The sequence below is a fragment of the Canis lupus genome, chromosome 23 (assembly GCF_003254725.2).
Source record: "Canis lupus dingo isolate Sandy chromosome 23, ASM325472v2, whole genome shotgun sequence".
Taxonomy (NCBI): domain Eukaryota; kingdom Metazoa; phylum Chordata; class Mammalia; order Carnivora; family Canidae; genus Canis; species Canis lupus.
Window position 1 is genome coordinate 50,187,937 of NC_064265.1, and position 19,940 is coordinate 50,207,876.

At 43.1% G+C, this 19,940-nt stretch overlaps 1 protein-coding gene and 1 long non-coding RNA gene across 5 annotated transcripts in view; one reads left to right on the forward strand and one right to left on the reverse strand.

Moving 5' to 3' along the window:
• KCNAB1 (potassium voltage-gated channel subfamily A regulatory beta subunit 1) overlaps positions 1–19,940 on the forward strand; it is a 359,570-nt gene that overhangs the window by 334,456 nt on the left and 5,174 nt on the right. For all 4 annotated transcript variants that reach the window (XM_025436028.3, XM_025436029.3, XM_049099888.1 and 1 more), the window contains 4 exons: positions 6,412–6,497; positions 7,153–7,273; positions 8,375–8,469; positions 16,016–16,136. In XM_025436028.3, coding sequence (XP_025291813.1) covers positions 6,412–6,497; positions 7,153–7,273; positions 8,375–8,469; positions 16,016–16,136 — 423 coding nt within the window. The remainder of the gene's footprint in view (positions 1–6,411; positions 6,498–7,152; positions 7,274–8,374; positions 8,470–16,015; positions 16,137–19,940) is intronic.
• On the reverse strand, positions 12,309–18,976 carry LOC125752151 (uncharacterized). Its single transcript, XR_007405258.1, has 2 exons — positions 18,037–18,976; positions 12,309–13,930 (listed from the first exon to the last, which is right to left on the reverse strand). It is a non-coding gene; the product is annotated as an uncharacterized LOC125752151 (long non-coding RNA).

The following is a 19,940-nucleotide window of genomic DNA, read 5'->3' on the forward strand; positions in this document are numbered from 1 at the left end:
CCCCCCCCTTTTTTTTCGAAGAATCATCAAATTTGAAGTCTTTCTTCAAGGAAGCAAAGAGATAGCTTACATTTCCCAAGTCATTCATATACATCATGAGCTGTGGTCATCATGTGTTCAATGCAAACGGATGGCTATAACCACACACAAGGCATTTCGTGTTCACACACACACCGTGGGATTAAGTAAACGCCCTGTTGTTTTTCTGTCCACAACCCACCTTCTCCCACAGCGCACAATATGCAACGCCTTCCAGAGCTTCAAAGCTAGAAGTGGCCTTAGAGACTCTCTGCTGAGAACTTGCCCACGTGACTCTGAGCCTCAGCTTCTTCACCAATGAAATGAGGGTTGAGATACTATCCACCAAAACTGTTTTTAGAAAGATTACCTAGGTGCCCAATTAATATGGGTCTGCTCACTTGTATTGAGGAAACGGAGATCCAGCAAGCTCGAGGGATGTTCCCAAGGTCGTGACAGTGATGGCACAAAAACCAGTGTCTCCCGAATCCTGGTGTGTGCTCTGTGAGGCAAAGGAAGGCGGGCGTTCCTCAACTCTCAGCAAAGCTTTCAGGCTAAACATGGTGTACTCACTTAGAGGTACAAATTTGCACTCCGGTGAGAGAGGATAGTTCTCTGTCCCAGACACGCAGCTGAGCACCGAGAGAGGATTCTCCACAGCCAGGATAAAGGATTGATAAAGCAAGGAGAAACCTCTAGGCCACAAAGAGGCTCCATTATAAACCCACCACTACAAACTTCTTAAGTTGCATAAGCAAATAAACAATGGAAGCTAAATAAACAGCTGGGTTGGAGTAAAAGTTGTGCCCAAGTGTAGACCTTTTATTATTATTATTAGTCTCTGTCATTCCTTGGATGAAACCAAGTGCCTACATTTTACCTGTGTCTCAGCCTCCACCGTGGTCCTCTCCTCTGAAAAAAGGAAGGATCCACTAGCATGAACCACGTGAAGGGCATTGCCAAGAGTCAGGCATTTCTGAACTCTAAAAATGGCAATTTCATTTGGTTAAAAATATTTGTGAATTAATCTACAAATGTTTGTGTTTTTAAAATGATACCTTTGCTTGATAGGGAATTTTTTCTTTTTTTTCCTTTTTGTATTATAAAACTGTAACATATTTATAGGAATTTACAGGAAACTTGGAAAACAAGAGAACAAAATTTCATACAGTCCCACCTTATTGTGTGATTATTATTTTGTGTATTTCACTCTCCACATTTTGTAAGCATATTTGAAATATCTATAATTGTTAATATTCAGATTTTTAATTATACCTTAAAACCATGAACTTGTAGCCTGTTTCCTCCTCTAGCATAAGAGGAAATTACACTGGAATATATCTGTAAGGTTTCTTTTGTTTTTATCATTCTGTGTCACTATGGCCAGATTAGGTCCATTTTATTTTATCAAAACACTGATTTCTGCATATTTTTATCTGTAGTTCTTATTGTTTACTGTTCATGCAGTATAACTATTTGCTTACAACTTTCAAAGCTCAAAGGAACATTTCCCATGAAAAACAGTTTAATGTCAGCAACTATCTTTTGTAAGAGGGCCAATTAAGAAAATAAACACGTTTATCAACAGATTTTTTTGCAGTCAAAATAAACAGTTTTATTAAGTCCTTTAACATAAAAATGCATATTTGAAAACAAAGATGGCCTCTGTCACTAAAGAAGAATGTCAACTTCTTTTCTTTTTTGTAACTTAGAATCTGAGCCTATTTGAAAAGAAACAGCTAGGACCACATCCTGCTTGCTGCTTACTCAATTTGGGTTACAGTTTTAGATTCACAAATTGATATGCACACTTAATCTCATGTCAAGCTTTGAAAAATCCACAGGATCAATATTGTCCTCACTTTGCAAATGAGAGAATGGAATCCTTACAGGAACGCAATTGACTTGAAGCATTTATAGAAGGCCAGCTGTGTGCTAAGAATACGGGGAGAAAGAGCTTCTGGTGGCCTGTTGGTCACAGAATAATGATTATTTCAACCCAAAAAGGAGCACATAGGGAAAAGTTAATGAAGTTTTTTAATAGTTTGGAAAGTGTTTCTCAAACTTTGGGATTTTAGAGCTAAAGAAAATAACACAGAGGCCAAGGCTCACTGCAGTAGGCTAGGATCTTGACCTCTGCCTTTTCATCAAATTCCTCGGGGGATTTCACTTTATACCAAAGTGTGTGTCTACATGTGAGTGCACGTGCATGTACGCACGCATGCATAGTGACTGTTCGCATGTGCACTAAAGCAAATAATTAAAGGCTGAGTTACAGCATGAAGCTTTCGGGGGAGAGAGCAGAGGAAATGTAGGGAAGAAGTTTATACACCCTGAAATGGCCTCCTTGGGAATGGTACAAAGCAGTGGTTCTCAGAACACACCAGAAGTTCTTGGAGGACTGCTTCAAACACCGCTGGGCCCCACCAACCCCCAGAATTTGAAATTCAGTGGGTCTAGAGTTAGACCCTGGAATTTGCATTTCTGACAAGTTTCCAGGTGCTGCTGCTGCTGCTGCTGCTCCAGGGGCTACACTTCACAAGGATTGGCATAGATGCACGCAGTGGTTCTAAACCCTGGCTGCTCTCTAGAATTGCCTGGAATGAGTTTTTAAAGTATTGATGATGGGGCTTCACCTAGAGATTCTGGTGTAATAGAACTTCAGTGGAGGGCAGCCCCGGTGGCCTAGCGGTTTGGCGCTGCCTGCAGCCCGGGGTGTGATCCTGGAGTCCCAGGATCGAGTCCCACGTCCAGCTCCCTGCGTGGAGCCTGCTTCCCCCTCTGCCTGGGTCTCTGCCTCTCTCTCTCGCTGTGTGTCTACGAATAAATAAATAAAATCTTTTTAAAAATTTTTTAAAAAGAACTTTAGTGGAGGTCAGATAGTGTCGTTTGTAAAGCTCGCAGGTGTTTCCATGTACAGTCCCAGTAGGGCAGCACTGGTGCTGAGGCTTCCCGGAAAACTAGGGGTCATATTCAGACCTGGGTTGCCAGATTTAATCATGTTTGCCTGCAGGTCTTTTCCCAAAGACAGGTGTATGCGAGGCACACAGTAATCTTCCTAACACCTTTTTCCCACCTGGAATCCACGATGCTTTTTTTTTTTTTTTAAGATTTTATGTATTCATTCATGATAGTCACACAGAGAGAGAGAGAGAGGCAGAGACACAGGGAGAGGGACAAGCAGGCTCCATGCAGGGAGCCCGACGTGGGATTCGATCCCGAGTCTCCAGAATCGCGCTAAACCGCTGCGCCACCCAGGGATCCCCGCACAATGCTTTTAAACGGTATTTCCATGAGACAGAAGTAAAACCCGCTAGACCCCATTGATTTTTTTTTTTCTTTCAACAATGCTGCCCTCTTGTGTCCTTTAATAGTAGAATCGTATAGAAGCCCACCAGAGCCATCAGTACGGCAATTTCCTGCTGCATAGCTAAACAGCTGGGGGGGGGGGGGGGTTCTTAGATTAAAACAAACACATTTAGCATTCATTAATTTTTAATCTGTGGCAACATGAGTCTCCAACTGCAGCCCCTCAGTGTTCCAACCATTTTCCCCTTCATTCAGTGCGACAGCCTCGTCCAGGGGTAAGAACTACTAGAGTTTTTTTCTTCATTCAGCCAAACCCTTCTCAGCAGAGCCAGAAGCACAACCAATCAGGGAGCAAGAGATTATCACCAACTAAAGTATTTGGGGCCTCGGAGAGTCTAGCAGCGGTCCGTCCGTACTCAGAACCGTTCGTTCTCACCTTGTCCTTCTCACACCGACCTCTTCTTCACTTGACTTCTTCACTTGATGAGAATAGAACTCATCAAGTGGGAGCTCCCGTGTCTTCCCACGAGGAGTTCAGCAAACCTTCCGGAGTCCTGCCATGTGGATGCGGCCTCCTCTGCGCCCGTCCTCCATCTCCCTTCATCAGGTCTCCGTCCCCCTCCTGCCCCAGCCCCAGCCAGGATCATCAGCAACTCCCTCTTTTCAAATCACTCTCAGGGGCATACAGGCTTAATTTTACATCTCCCAGCTTTAAAGTAAGACTCTCCTTTGACCCAGGTACCTGCTCAGCTACTGCACCATTTCTCTGCTCCATTCACTTCCAAACTTGGAAAGAGTCTGCTGAGGTTGCATCTAAAGCCTGTCCTCCCCTGCCCCCCCCCCCCCCCCGCGCCCCTTTCTTCCATCTGCTCCCGCCTGGCTGTGTTCCCATCGCAGAACGCTGACGATGGGATGGCTCTCATGGACTGCAGGACCTCCCGGATGTGCGCCGGAGCCAGCGGACACGGTTTTGTACCCTCTGAGTGCTCACAGTGTTCCACTCTGTGGGCACGGCTCCTTCTTGAGGAACTCTCTGCTCTTGATTCTGAAACATCCCATGCCCTGGATTCCTTCCTGCTCCTCTGCTGCTGAAGAACCAGAACCCTGCAATGGCCTCTGACTCCTGCGCTGCCTTATAGAACCTTTTCTGTCCCCTCCGCAGGCTCCCCTTACATGGTCTCATCCGCTGCTGTGGATCTTAATACAGCTAATAGACCCATCAGTACCCTCTTCGCAGAAGCATTGGCTCTGGTTTTGTATCATATCTTGGGTTCAATTTATTCTGTTCACCTCATCAGCTTTTACCAACATGTTTGATTCACCACAATAATCCCCACCACCTAGCGCTGCCGACACTTAATAAACAGTGCTGATGGAATGAGCCCCTGAGCTCTGAATGAGATAGGGTATGAAAGGGAGGGGGCTGGTGCAACCATGGAGGATGGGTCCAAGCAGAGCGAATGGGAGCAAATGCTTCGGGGAAGAGGGTTATTGGTTTTTATTTATTTATTTGTTTATCAGAGAGCAAGAGCACAAGCAGGGGGAGCGGCAGACAGAGGGAGAAGGAGAAGCAGGCTCCCCACTGAGCAGGGAGCTAGATGTGGGGCTTGATTTTTCAGGACCCTGGGATCACAACCTGAGCTGAAGGGAGACACTTAACTGACTGAGCCACCCAAGTTTCCCAGGAAGAGGTGTAAATAATGGCTTTCTACTTCCAGAAATGTCCGCCATAGGCACTCGTTTCTAGTTGTGGAATAGAGAAAATGTTTCATAGAACTTTATAGAACTTTTTTGTATCTCATTTGCTTTATAAAGGGAAAGGAGCTTTAGTTGCTGGGTAATAACCTGATATTTGGGAGTTTTTCTTCAAGAAAGAAAAATATTTTTCTTATAAGCCAAATTCTACCTCTGTTGAGTAGACAATGGTGAATAAAGGCATTCCCATCTTCCAAACAAAGATACCAGAGGGCAATTTAACAGCCAAACAAGCAAGGAAGCCAAGTCCCTAACCCTGGCTGTCTTGCTCCACATCATGTCCCCTACCAATGTAGATAGTGCTTGCCAGTGAGAAGTAAAATAAGAATACATCCACCTCGACTCAACTTTGAGAAAAGGATTTGATTTTTCTGAAGGACATGTACCCTACAGGCATTAGTAGGACACAGAGAAGTCTGAGCCCTGCAACTCCTTGAAAATATCAAATGACCTGGCATGCTGGGTGTTTGAGCCACTTTGTGGAAGAAACCCAGCCATGCCTCTGACTTTTCATGCCATTGAACTTGAGACTCTCCATGCTGTCTGGTTTTGTATCACATCTAGCTGGTGCCAAGAGGATTAGCTCAACTCCAGCTCCCTGTAGAAAGGATTCATTCTCCTGTTTAGGAAATGTGATGTCAAGCTGAAAGAAGCTGATGAGCAAACTCCGTGGGGCCATAAAGCAGGCCTTGGTGAACTGCATTACATGGATGTCTCAGAATAAAATTTAGTTTGAAATGGTCAAGGACAGGGTGTGCCATTGTGGGCTGGGAGCCGCTGTGGCTCAGCTGTTTGTACAGCATTTAATATGTTTATCTTTCTGCTAAACATATTGTTGTTGAGTCATCTCTATTGCACAGACACCCTGTGTGAGGCCCGGCTCTGCAAATCCAACACACAAAGACAGGCCTTCTATCTTCAATGACCTTACAGTCTACAAAGTCAAAATAAATGCTTCCTCTTACTTCTCACTTTGATGAGTAAGGTACCCAGATTTTGAGAAAGGTTAATCATACGTTCTTTTATCAGGGCAGCAACCATGAAGTAATAAAAGTAAAGGAAGAACTTAAATGACCATTATGTCTTTAAGATAATTTAGTAGTATTGCTGCAAACTGAAAATGGAAAGCTGGTTTACCCAAAAGTACCAGCAGCCTCCAAACCATCAATATTTCATGTTACACCATCATGTTACCACTGTCAAAGTAATTACATTAATAAAACAAATAATGGCATTAAACTTCAAAGTTTGGACAGGAAAAAAAAAGACAAAGATTACATATGTCTGAAAAGTAGAGAGACTAATGAAATGCTGTTTGGCCTTCCTTAGAAATTGTTCGAGCCATGACACATGTGATAAACCAAGGAATGGCCATGTATTGGGGGACCTCGCGGTGGAGCGCCATGGAGATCATGGTAATTTCATTTCTATTTTTAAATGGCCATTAAATACTTAACTATTTTTCAGGCGCTAAATGTAAATTACAAGACCTTTTGTAAATTTTCCTAACAATCACCATGACATTAGACTGCTATGATCATTCTGTCATTCCAGAGATGGATAGGGGGCTGGATCTCATCAGCTCAGAATGCAACAGGGAAGGTGTTGGTCTCTAGCAGGAATCATAGTCTAGCATGTTCTTCAGGGGCAAGAGGATACAGTGGACTTCCCAGCTAAGGAGATACGTGAACAAAACAACCTGGCTTCCTTTTTTAAAAACTGTATTAAAGGACTCTACTGCTAACATGCTAATGACTCATCATTTTTATATGTTAGTTTGAGTTTTATTTCTTTAGGAACCTAAATTATGGGTATTGCCATGGACTATTATGATTCACACTTTGACTAATTTGCCCTGGACTTCACTCAATCCAGACCCTCCCAAAGAATAATAAGGATTTCCCACATTTGATATTGTTCTTAGTGAATTGATGGTCATAACTTTGTTTATTATTTGGCATCTTGGTTTGTATTGATTTTCCTAAAACGAAGTTTTCTCATGCATACGGATCACAGAGCAGCCTTATTTCTCATGGGTATAAATTCAGTTGCAATCTTATTTCTCCCTAGGAAGCCTATTCTGTAGCAAGGCAGTTCAATATGATCCCACCGGTCTGTGAACAAGCTGAGTACCATCTTTTTCAGAGAGAGAAAGTGGAGGTTCAGTTACCAGAGCTCTACCATAAAATAGGTAATCTTCACAATCAAATTTACTGATTATTTTTAACAATAAGAGTATCAGTGATCTGGAAAAAAGTGTTACTGAAATGCTTTCCTTAATGTTCCTAATTAACATAGAAATTGTGAGGACTATTCATTTCAGAGACTGTAAAAGAATCAGATGTGCCTATGGGGGTAGTCTATAGAGTATTACTGATGAAATCCAAGCAGTTGTAAATTGTGACTGGTATATAAACTGTACTCAGTAAGTGTTCAAAAAATGCATACAGAAAGAAGGGCAGAAACAATGAAGAAACCCATTTTTTTCATTGGGTACTTCTCTAACCAAAGCATGCATCTTTGACTAAATTATAACTGCCTTACTAAAAAAAAAAAAAAATTATGGATAGATACATCTGTATCTTCTACTCTGTGCCTGAAATTAAGTTAGATATGGGGAGTTCAAGAATGCCTGACAAGCCTAGCACTACATGTGTGTGGGGGTAGATGTAACAATTTCAAAGAAAGGAAAGAAATAACATATACATAAGAATTTTTGTACATCCAAAAAACATGAATGAGCCACATTTTCAGCCTATGTATCACAATAATGTCCAGAGATAACTTTCTTAAAAAAAAAAAAAAAAAAAAAAAAAAAAGGCAGGAAAACGGTAAGGAAAAAAAGAAAAAAAAAGAATAAAAAATTGAACAGCAATCCCAACCGTTATAATTGCTGGCACTTGCTGTGTTTACTATGCAGTCGGCACTGTGCTGCTATGTACCAGGCACTATATAGGCACTCCGTGGACAAGTGAAGCACTGAAGCATTCTCCTGTGCAAGTCAGTGTTTGTCTCTGAGAATAAAGAGAAGCAACAATTTTGGACATCAGCAAATTATGAGTGAGCCACGTTTTCAGGCTTGTTTGGCCTGAAAACAAGGCCTGCCCCCTATAACCTACAGTACAAGTTCAGTTGGTTTATAAAAATAACCAAATTTTAATGGAAAGATGTATGCTGGTATTAACTTATCTGACTAGCTGTTTTCCCATAACTAACAAGTTCTCTTTTAAACACTCCCACGCTTTTGATCTCAGTTTGCACTAGCAACTTATTCAGTTTTTTCCTTCTGTAGGAGTTGGAGCAATGACATGGTCTCCACTTGCCTGTGGAATCATCTCAGGAAAATATGGAAATGGAGTGCCTGAAAGTTCTAGAGCTTCGCTGAAGGTATTTTCCCCCACTTCTAGAAAAAAGAGTTCTGGGGATGGGAGAGGATGGAAGATTGGACAGAACAGTTCTGCAGCAGCCTGTGGCTTCCTGGCCCAGGCAGCGCGTGGCCTTGGCCAGCCCAGTGTCCTCAGGCAGGCTCCCCCAGGCCCCGGGGAGGCTCTGCTCCTGGCCAGGCATCAACCAGGCATTCATAATCTGTCTGGGGGGGCTGGGGGAAACTGCCCCGGGGGTGCCTGGGTCAGATTTACAGGGCTCAAATCCCTATGCTTTTATTCTTATGGTAAAGAAGGCATTTCATTCCTCCTTTGAAACTGATGAAATGTAAAATCTCTTTTCAAGAGGATGGTTTGTTTGTTTACTTTTCAACAATTGGGGCAAACCAGCCTAGCTGAGTAGGGCTCCAGGTGGATCGATGTTGTATACGGTGTGGGGGTGAGGGGTGAGGGGTGAGAGGGAGGGTTGGGAAGCAGATGCTCAGCCAAGCAGGCCTCTATCACTCCGGCTCAAGGCTGGTGTCTTCACAGAGATCAACTAGCCACTGAGTCTTACAGTTTAAATTCTTCTCTGAAGCATAGAGATATTTGGCATCATTGACAAAAATTACTTCCATTTAGAACATCTCAATTATTAATTTATTGGAGAGTACTTCAAACATCCCTCCTTATTAACATAAGGAGGGATGTTTGAAGTACATGTCTGTTTTTAAAAACTTGAGACAACGTGTGATAACATTAGAATCACAAATGATAATGTCAAAGGAGAGAGAATATTGGCATTTTTAAAATTCAGACATGGCAAAGGCCCCGAAGAAGTCTGACACAGCCTCTTGCCTCCGTCAGTACAAAGTTAGCAGGGGAGCAGCTCACATTAAGCCTGAACCACCAACCCTGTAATCAACTTGCTGGGACCACTATGTGCTTCGCTAATCAGAACTGTCTCAAGGTTCTAGGTCTGCCACTCTTTCTGCTTGTTACAGTTGACCTATTAGCTAGTTTGTTCTCTAATATAATATAAATATCTCCTAAAGCATGGTGACATGCCTATTTCTAGCTTGGCATTATCACAAAATATAATTATCCTAGAATATTAATTGTGGTCTTCCTTCTGAAAATTGCAGAATGTTCTGAACCAAGCTTAAATAAGTTAGCAAGGAAAAGCTAAAAGCATCTTAAGATATAAAAAGATAAAGGCAAAAAGAGTGAATAAGAAAGGGAAGCACTGAAAATTGCAGTTTTTTACCGAGAACCTACTATGTGCCAAGCATTGAGCTAAGCATTTTTATTCATTTCCTTTAATCTACACAAAGATAAGTGGATACAGATGACTCTTAATCAGTTATAGCTAAGCATGTTGTCTTACATTCTTTCAGACTTTTTTTTTTTTTACGATTTATTTGAGAGAGAGCACACAAAGGCAGAGGGAGAAGCAGACTCCCCGCTGAGCAGGGAGCCAGATTCGGGGCTCCATCCTAGGACCCCAGGATCATGACCTAAGCCGAAGGCAGATGCTTAACCTGTCACCCAGGTGCCCCTTCAGAGACATTTTTAAAAACCTGAAGTACTTCCACATATACTGGTTCTCAGACTATCCTTGTAAGAGGGTAAACCTTTCCAGTTGTGGAAACCGAGCATAAAGAGGTCAGATAACAATCCAAGAGCGTCAACTCATAATAGAGTTTATAGTAGAACCCAGGTTTCCTGGCTCTCAGTGTATCTCTCTCAAAAACCTTTTTGTTTCCCTGCAAATCTAGGTTTTTAATGGAGGAAGAAGTAGCTGTACTTTTTTGGGGGTGTAAGACTGACCTCCATCATTGTTTGGAAAAAGTTTACAACAGCTTAAAAACAAAAACCTTTCACAGATGCATTAACAAAAAGAGAAAGTAAAAAATAATAAAAAATAGATACGAAAGACTGAAGGTGGCTAAATCCAAAAAGCAACTCAGAAAAATATTTCTATTGTTGACTTTGATAAAGTTAACATCTACTGAAACATCCTTAACAATAAACATGAAGAACTCTCGACAGCTGAAAGGCCTCTATCTGATCACGAAGCAGGTCCCTAGAGCTCCCCGGACTCTCAGGGCTTCCTCAGTCATTAGCCTGAGTGTTTTCTATACGAATATCCGTGCCCTTAGCAATGCCACTCGCAGGGCACCCGGCTGGCTCAGGAGGTAGAGCATGCGGCTCTTGGTCTCAAGGACGTGAGTTCCGGCGCCACACTGGGCATGGAGCCTACTTAAAATGAAAAATAAAATAAAATTGGTTTAAAAAAATTAAAAGTAACTTAGTAACTGAAGAAAAAAAAATTTAAAGATAGAGGGCCACCTGGGCGGCTCAGCAGTTGAGCATCTGCCTTCAGCTTAGGGTGTGACCTGGGATCCCGGGATCGAGTCCCATGTCGGGCTCCCCTGCATGGGGCCTGCTTCTCCCTCTGCTTGTGTCTCTGCCTCTCTCTCCGGGTCTCTCATGAATAAATAAATAAAATATTTTAAAAAATTAAAGAGAACTAGGCAAGTGGATAAATAAGTTAGCAGCTTTCACTTCCTCCCACTCTAAATGAAATAAATGGCTGGTGTTTCACATTAGTTATTGTAAATTATACCAATAAAGTAGATAACTGACGTTTCATGCCGTTGTAAGTATTGAACTTGTATTTGAAAGGTAAATAAAGTAACACAGTGTGAAAAACACCTATCCAGGGGTCGCTTAGAAAGGAATACAACCTGGGGGTTTTATGGGAGGCTGCGTTTGGCCCACTGCCCTCACAGTGACTCCAGACCTTTTGTCACCGGCTATGTCTTCACTGCTGAGCTAGACTCTGCTACTTCTTCACATGTCTGTTAGGCATCCCCCATGGGCATTAGTCATGCCTAGTGGAATCTATCATCACCCCCTAGAACCTGCCCTTCCTCTTGGTTAGCAGTACCTCCACCCTCCATCTGGCCATCCCAGTCAGAAGCCAAGGGTTATGTCAGACTGCCTCCTTTCCTCCCTCAGCCTTGTCCAGTGGGGCACCCATTCCTCCAGGCCATTTCCTAACTCTGTGGCCCATCCCCTGCATAGCCTTTGTTCCAACCACCATCACTTCTTCCCTATTTTGCTGCAGTATAGCTTCCTGTCTTCACTTATTTATTTTTTCCTTTTGTCAACTACCCATCACTGTGATCAGTGATCTTTCTAAAGACTAATCTGACCAAATCATAACCCTGCTTAAAATCTGTTCCCTCCCAGTCATTCCGTATAGGACAAAACCCAAACCCCACAGAAAAGCATTCAAGGAAATAACCTTGGGATCTAAGTCGTGCCCATTTTTCCATTCTTGTCTCTCCCCTATATTATATCACTGTATTATTCATCCAAATACACTGTACTCTCCTTTGCCCCCCAGAAATGCCCTTTTTTCATCTTGCTGTGAAACCCTCCTCATCTCTAAAGACAAAGCTTGGCTGTCTTCACTTCTGTGAAGCCTGTCCTCACTTTATAAAACTGAATTTTTACATCTTCCTCTGTTATTCCATTAACAGTTCCTTTTTTAAATCTATTTTTTTAAAGATTTTATTTATTTATTCATGAGAGACACGGAGAGAGAGAGATGCAGAGACACAGGCAGAGGGAGAAGCAGGCTCCATGCAGGGAGCCCGATGCGGGGACTCGATGTGGGGACTCGATGTGGGGACTCGATGTGGGGACTCGATGTGGGGACTCCATGCGGGGACTCCATGCGGGGACTCAATCCCAGGACCCCGGGTCATGCCCTGAGCTGAAGGCAGTTGCTCAACCACTTGAGCCACTCAGGTGCCCCTCCATTAACACTTCTTACAGAGTCTTAGAACTCTCTAGTTGCAAACAAAAGCATTTAATTCAAATGAATTTAATTGAAGAAGGAGAACATATGAACCCTTGCTGCGAAGGACAGAATGGGGATGCTCTCAGGGTTGACTCCAACCATAGACCTGTACGTTGTCAAGACTCTCCATCTCTATTTTTCTCTGCATGTGGGTGTCTTCTACTACAAACAGGTCTTCTCCGTGAGGCCAGGAGTGGGAAAACTGCTGTTTGCAGGTTTACATCCTTAAAGACACGTAATGCGAGAGAATAGAGAGCTTTCTTTAGGACTCCAGTCCAGAGAAGACGCCAAGCTTGGGTCATGTACCAACTTGTTAGAGCAATGACAGTGGCCCAAAATGTAAAGCGCTTTGACCAGCTCCTGTTAGGGGCATTTCCCGTTAGGCGGCAATCATGGAGGGAGGGACCCCAAATACAAAACACTTCTCAAGTTACAGGACAGAGATTTGTGATTATCTCTAGAACAGACACTGAAACTCAGGTAATTCATCACAGAGCCTGGCACATGACAGGCACTCAGTGAATGTTTGTTGACTGAGTGCAATGAGCCATAACAGAAGATCAACAAAGTCTGATCGACAGACCAGGGGTGCAGCTTTTAAGTAGAAATGAACTAGGGGGAAAAAAAAAGAAAGAAAGAAATAGTGCAATAAAATTTATGGGCAGGTCTTTCCTGTTGCTAGCAAAATGCTAATAGAAAAATCATAAAATATGTACCCCCTCTGTCAAATGAAAATAGGAACATGCAAACTCAGGTGAATCAAGGTGGGGGAAGAGTGGCAGTTCGAGTACTCCAGCTGTTCAGGTTAGAGTTTTGCACATCACAGTGTCATTTCAGAAGGAGATTTTTTTAGCTTCAGCTGTTTACTAGAGATTTCAGCTTCAATATCAAAGATTTTGCTGCTCTTTTGAGCCAAAGATTTTGAAGTTTAAATTACAATAGTCAGTGATCTTAGGTGCCAAACGATTCCAAGACAAGGTCCAGAGATGAAATGTGACTTCCTCTGTCCATGGCTTTATAGCTGCAGCCTGAGTTTCAATCCATTATTAACAAACAGGCCAGCTGGAGGTTTCAGGGCCAATCCCACAGACCAGTCCTACCCCTGGCATTACCTGTAAAATGGTCACAGCATTGCGAGATGGCAAAGAAATAGGCTTTAAGAAAATTTAGAGAATTTTGTGACTTAGGTATAAAAGTAATAGCCCGCTAATCTGTGCAGAAGAGCTCATCTTTTCCTTGGAGATTATCTCCTGAGTATCTAGTCCAGTGCTGGGCTCTATGTTGAATCCTGAGGATACAGGGAAGGGGACAGTCCCCATCTTCACGGAGTAACTTGGGAACCGAACCTGTTAGAAACAGTGTGGAATTCACAAGCACCGTGGAGCCTCACGGGACTGTCGGCAAAGTTGTCCTGGAATAAGGAGGTGGCATCTGTGCTCAATCTGAAATACTGAAGAGATCTGTTTTTACCCCGTCGAGCGAGCCCTGGTCGCTTAGATTCCTCCTTCACTGTGGCTCGGTGGCAAGCACTGTGTCAGGATGGGAGATGTTGAGATGAACAAGCCCATCCCTGCCTTCCTCCATGTAGTTAGATCGACATGTGACCAAATCCCTGCAGCAGTGGAGTAAGCGGTACAGGGGGTTGGAAGAAAAAAATCAGCTTTTAATTCATGGATTGCTGCCCAGTCAACAAGCTGGGTTTATTGTTGCACACAACCACACCCACCACCAATCCTCTTACAAAAAACACTGGTTCACTTCCATATTTATATTTTAATTAAGCCTCATCTCCTCTCTGTGCTAACATTTCCCCACTTGTAAAGCAGTTAAAGCTATTTATTTCCAAAAACACTTTTGTTTCCTTTGGTATGAGGAAAGGCAGTATAAATACCATGCGTCTACTTTTTATAAATCCTAGCCTGCTTTTGTGTTCCAGTGATTAAAGCAACGAGATTTATAGTGTTGAGTGTAGGGAGAGAGACTCAGTAAATGAATGTTTGATGTTTGTTACTCTTAGAAGTCTGCCTCTCAGTACGTCTTGTGTGTGCATGTGTGTAAATGCGTGCGTGCACACACACATCTTGTAGCTCGATCCTAAGAGTGCAAAGGCATCCCACGAGATAAGGTCTCAGAACTGCAGTTTAGAAGTGATGAGTCACACCACCATTCCCTATGTGTGTTGGGAATATTGAGAACGCTCCTTGTTACAATAAAAAATAATCATTTGGCTATTGGTTGTCAGCCTTTTCTTTTCTTTTTTTCTTTTCCTTTGAATAACACTCAGGAAAGACTGGTTCCCTGAAAGGTGTTATGAAACTAAAGTGAGGGTTGGTGATGTTTTCCCACCACGGACAGGGAGCGTTAAGTTCAGGGGCTCTGGGCCCCAGCACACGGGTCTGCGCTCCAGGCCACCCCTCCTCCTGGGAGAAGCTGAGGCTTCCGGGAGCTGAGGCTGGGAAAGCTCTTGGCCAGCTCCCTAAGCAAAGTCTCAAGTAAGCAGCCCAGACCGTAAGCCTTTGAGATCTAGGAAGCAGGCAGAACGGGGGCAGCTTGCCATTTCTCTTTCACATCTGCAAAATCATTCCAAAAATCATAATAAAACATAATGCGGTTACCCTCTTCTTTGGAAATACTGTCTTAGGATGAAGAAAAAAATACTTAAAAACAAAAGCAGCCTTATTGAAATCGTGTGGGTGGCATGTCTGTGATGATTGCTGCCTTTGGGAAGGTAAAGGTCTGTGGCATTTTGCAAACACAACGGATCAAGTCCACATTGCCACACAATGGATGGTTTCTGGTATTTTCAGTAAAACAGACATTCTTACAAATATTCTTTACCTTTGGATGTTGCTTAGTGTTAGTTTTAAAAAGAGCATTCTACTGTCCCTCATTTCTTAATAAGAGCAGAACCTTCTGGAAAGCAAAGCACTGAGAACTCTGAAAAGATTTTTCTTCTATTTAGGAAATTAGCTCACTTTACGGGCTACAGATCAGAGTCAGTCTCGTCTCAGAGGTTTTATAAAGGAGTTTCCGATTCTGGGCTTCCTTACCTTTTAAAGTTTCAGTCGCTACACAAAAGATAATACACATTTGGGATAGTCTTTATCCACTTTAAAATTTTAAAAGTGTACTTGGGCACCTGTTAGTTATGCCTTGGCTGCTTCTAGGAAGGAGCGGAGAGACCTCACAGTAATGCCAGGCTGTAAGAATAGAAGCCTGGCAGGAAACACAAGGCAAGGAGAAGGATAGTTACAAAAGAATGTAAGATAATGGCTTTCTCTGAGCAGAAAGCTTGGCATCCAGTTTTCTTGATGAAAAGGAAACCTTACAGACCTTGGTGAAATGTCAGTGGTTTGGTTTTTTTTCTACATTCTCAAATTGGGCTATTGCAGTAAGAGGCTTTCCTCCACTTAGACTACTTATCGTTGATTATATGTCAGGATTTTAAGAACTTCCATGCATATGGATGGATTTGAAGGGTGACTATTAGTCAAAATCAGTCTGTCCCGAGCCAGTAAACAAGGAGTGAGAGCATGGGGAACATTTCTTTGCCTAAAAGCATAGGCGTCCAGTTGCCACCAGACATAAAGGTTAGGGAAGAAGGTTCAGGAATTCACCATTCTCCTCTTTCACAGACTTAACAATCGTTGCCTCAGACCCTGACCAGATATTAACATTTAAATGCTCTTCTCCCTAGTGCTATCAGTGGCTGAAGGAAAGAATTGTAAGTGAAGAAGGCCGAAAACAGCAAAACAAGCTTAAAGACCTTGCCCCGATTGCTGAGCGTCTGGGATGCACACTACCTCAGCTAGCTGTTGGTAAGGTGACCGGGAGGGGAGGCTCTGCTAGGTCACAGGGAAGAGTTTTCACATCCCTATCATGATAAAAGTATCTGGTCTAAGGGCAGACTGATCTCTAAAGCATAAGCTCCTGGTTAACACTATCTAAAACGAAGTTTTCAGAGTTACCCAGAATTGTCCACATGCTAAAGCACTTCCTTCCTGCCTCTGTCCCTCGTAACACTGTTTAAATGAGAACAAGTCCGTGAAAACACACACATCCTCATGGTTTCAGGGGTGAATGCCCCTCAGTTGTGTATCCACTGTGACATCCATTTCTTCTGACTCAGTTTTCCATCCCTGTGGAAGCTAAGGGGGGCTGGTGAGAGGCCAGAGGCAGGGCTGGGTGTGCCCCGGGCCCAAGGCTACTGCCACATGGAAAACTGTCCTAGAGGAACAGCTTCAACCTGCAACTCCCTGCGGGGCCATGAAAAATGCTCTTCCATCACTCTGGAATTGATGGGATGTCAGGGTCACTCACTTGGTTGAAAACCACATGAGCCAGTGCTGTCCAATAGGAGTATAATGTGAACCACATGTTTAATTTTAACTTTTCTAGTGGCCAAACTAAAAAATTAAAAAGGAAAATAGGGGAACTTAATCATGGATTTTATTTAACCGGTACGGTCAAAGCAGCATCAGTTAACACATAATGACTTAAAAAGTTATCGAGATACTTTACATTCTTTTTTTCATAGTAAGTCTTCAAAATTGAGAATGTATTTTATACCTACAGCACATCTCAGTTCACATCTCCAGTAGCCACACGTGGCTTAGAGACCTTGCTCAAGGTCTTGTCTCCTTAATCATCAAACCAGTCCCTTGAGGTGCTATCACTCGCCCTACCTTACAGATGTTAAGGAAAAATTTGCAGTCATTATCTCCACCTTACCAATGAAGAAACTGAAGGAGAAAAAAAAAAAAAATCCTTGGGGTAGCTATGAGAAAAGAATAAAATGGGCATAGATTCTAGAAAAAAATCCCCAAGGATTAAGAAACAGCAGGAACTGAGACTAATCCAATACAATGTGAAGTAAGGAGATAAAAAGCTCAAGTTCTATGAAAATAAAAAATGTAACAGAATATTTGTTAGATGTGGGATTCTTCTGTGGCTGGAAGGCAAGGAATGGCTGCAGCTAGAGACAGCCAGAAACGGGAGGCAGTTGGGGAGAATGTGGGGAGAAGGTACATATACAGGACTTGCTTTCGTCCTTTCTTTCAAAAAATGAAAAGTCAAAGAATGATGTGATTATTAGCATCCCTAGAGCTTTAACAAGCAGAGTAAAAAGTACTGGCCATTTGGCCATAAGCAAATCATTTAACCTATCAATTTTCTTATCTATAAAGTGCATATAACACAGATCTTATGAATTTGTTGGGTAAAGGGAAATTATTTATATATATATATGTATGTATATAAATATGCCATATATATATGGCAAAGAGTAGATGCTCAATAAATGGTGATGATAATGATGATATTTTTGCAAAAAAATGCTCAGACCTACAACTCCATTCCTAGCCATGGCGTGTAGTCAGAATGACGGGCAGAGAAACACCTATTCTTGAAATACAGTCGGTCGTAAATATGGTTTTAGGTGGTAACGTGACAGTGAGTTTTGAATTTAGCTCTGGAAGAGAACATTGTCTTTCTAAAGAGGAAATCTTGACCAGATTTAAACTTTCACTGGATGTTAGATATACATGAAAGACCCTCGTTACAGTTGGAGTTTAAGTTACAGTGCTTCGATCCTCCCTTTCCTTCCTCTCTGCCTCCAGTTGTCTTGCTTGCCTGTCTTTTTTTCTTTATAAACAAGTAGTTTTGCTTTTAAGCGCAGAACTCTCAAACCAAGAGGGAAATTATTTCCAGGCATATTACCTTTGATCTGCTAGCAGGGTGTAGGGGGAGAGGGCATCCTTTGTCAGGAAACAAACCACTTGAACCCAGCTGTAGGCTGGCTCCCATGCTGCACACCTGCACGGGGGCCAGCATTCACACTCGGCTCATAGGCGTCCTGGACAGGACTGCTGGTAACACGGCGTTAGAAGCGACGATCATCTGTATGTATTCTCTGTCACACTGGCCAGCTCTGTCCGGTGGGTCCCCCATGTCCTGCAGCCCATGGGTAAAACCGGCTGTTGCTGACATCAGGTAGTTTATGGGCAATGATTTTCGGAGTGCCCTGCTTTGACCTCAGAACTTAATACCAGAGCCAAGAGTTCTCCAAGTGCAAAGCAGGAAATAATGCAGCCAGGAATACAAAAAAAAAAAAAGTCCTGGATCACTGGGCATTTTGCCTTTATAGAGTATTATTTTGCCCATGTGGAAAGATTTAGTGATTGACTCAAAAAGCCAGAACATGGTAACAGCCTAACAGTATCTATTGCAGGGTCTGAGCAGATGGGGGCAGAAGTAATGCTTGGGGACACCCACCAGCCATTCACACCTGTATTTATTCAGCAAACACGTACTAAGCGCCTACTATGTGCAGGTGCTGGACTGGGTGCTGAGCATCCATGTGCAAACAATGTATCTCACAGCCTGGTGGGCAAATCAAGAAAATAAAGTAGGTAACTTTAATGCAGTGTTGTAATAAAATAATTGAGAAGGGCACAGAGGTTCTGGAAGTTAAGCAAAATGTAGAGGTTCCCAACCCAGCCTGGGATTTAGGGAAGGGCTTTGGGAAGAGGCAGTGCCCATGAGGAATCTCAACTGATGAGCAGGTATTAGTGAGGCAGAAGGACATTCCAGGCCAAGGGCACACTTGGGCCGAGGGCTTGAGGAGGAGAAAAACAGCATGAGGTTTGGGGACGGAAAGGATTTACCGGAGACAGTTGAGTGCTGCTGAAGCCTAAGTTCAAGGCAGGGAGTGAGAAGCCACACAGCTGGAGGGACCGGCTGCCCAGCAAGTTTGCCAGGGTGAGGAGTGAGAGCTTCGTCTTCCAAGACAACGACTGTGTCAGGCACATGTTGAAGACCTTTTAAGCAGATGTGCATGATCGGATTTGTATCTGGAAAGATTGCTGCTCAATGTATGACAATTATGGGGGAAAAGGAGGGAAAATCCTGTGAAGTGGAGGGCAGGGGTGGGGGGCAGACCAGCTGGGCAGGAGAGGGACAGTGAGGGGCATGAGGACGGTGGGCAGTGAAACCAGAGCAGTCATTCTCAGTGTGGTCCCACCTCCACGTGATGGAATGCCATTTGGTGAAAAGGGAAGTATTTACTAATAAATGCTAATAATGTGGTAAACCTTGCAAAGATGCTGAAAGAAGTCAGACAAAAAAGATCCGTATTTTAGCTAGGATTCCATTCAAATTGTGTCCAGAATAAAATTTATAGGGGTACAAAGTAGATTAGTGGTTTCCTGGACTTGGGGTAGAAATGGGACTAACTATAAATGGTGATGGTTGCATATCATATCATATGTTGCATATTTGATACTTAAAAAATTATTGAATGATAAACCTTAAATGGGGAAATTTTACCTCAACAAAGTTGTTTTTAGAAAAAGCATGGTCCCTGGAAGCTTATCAGAAATGCAGATCCCCAGGCCCCAGTCCAGCCCTTCTGAGTCGGAAACCCAAAGGTGGCACCCAGTGACCGTTCCACAAGGCCTGCGGGTGGCTGAGGCATTGCCACCACGCGAGCTACTGGATTAGAGGAATATTGGGGAGGAGTAATCTAGCAGACGTGGCAATTAAAAGGGAACGCAGGCTCGAAAGGGCAGTTCCTAAGGGTAACACCCTGCTTTGGGGATCAGGAGGCCGAGGTGCTTGGTGGT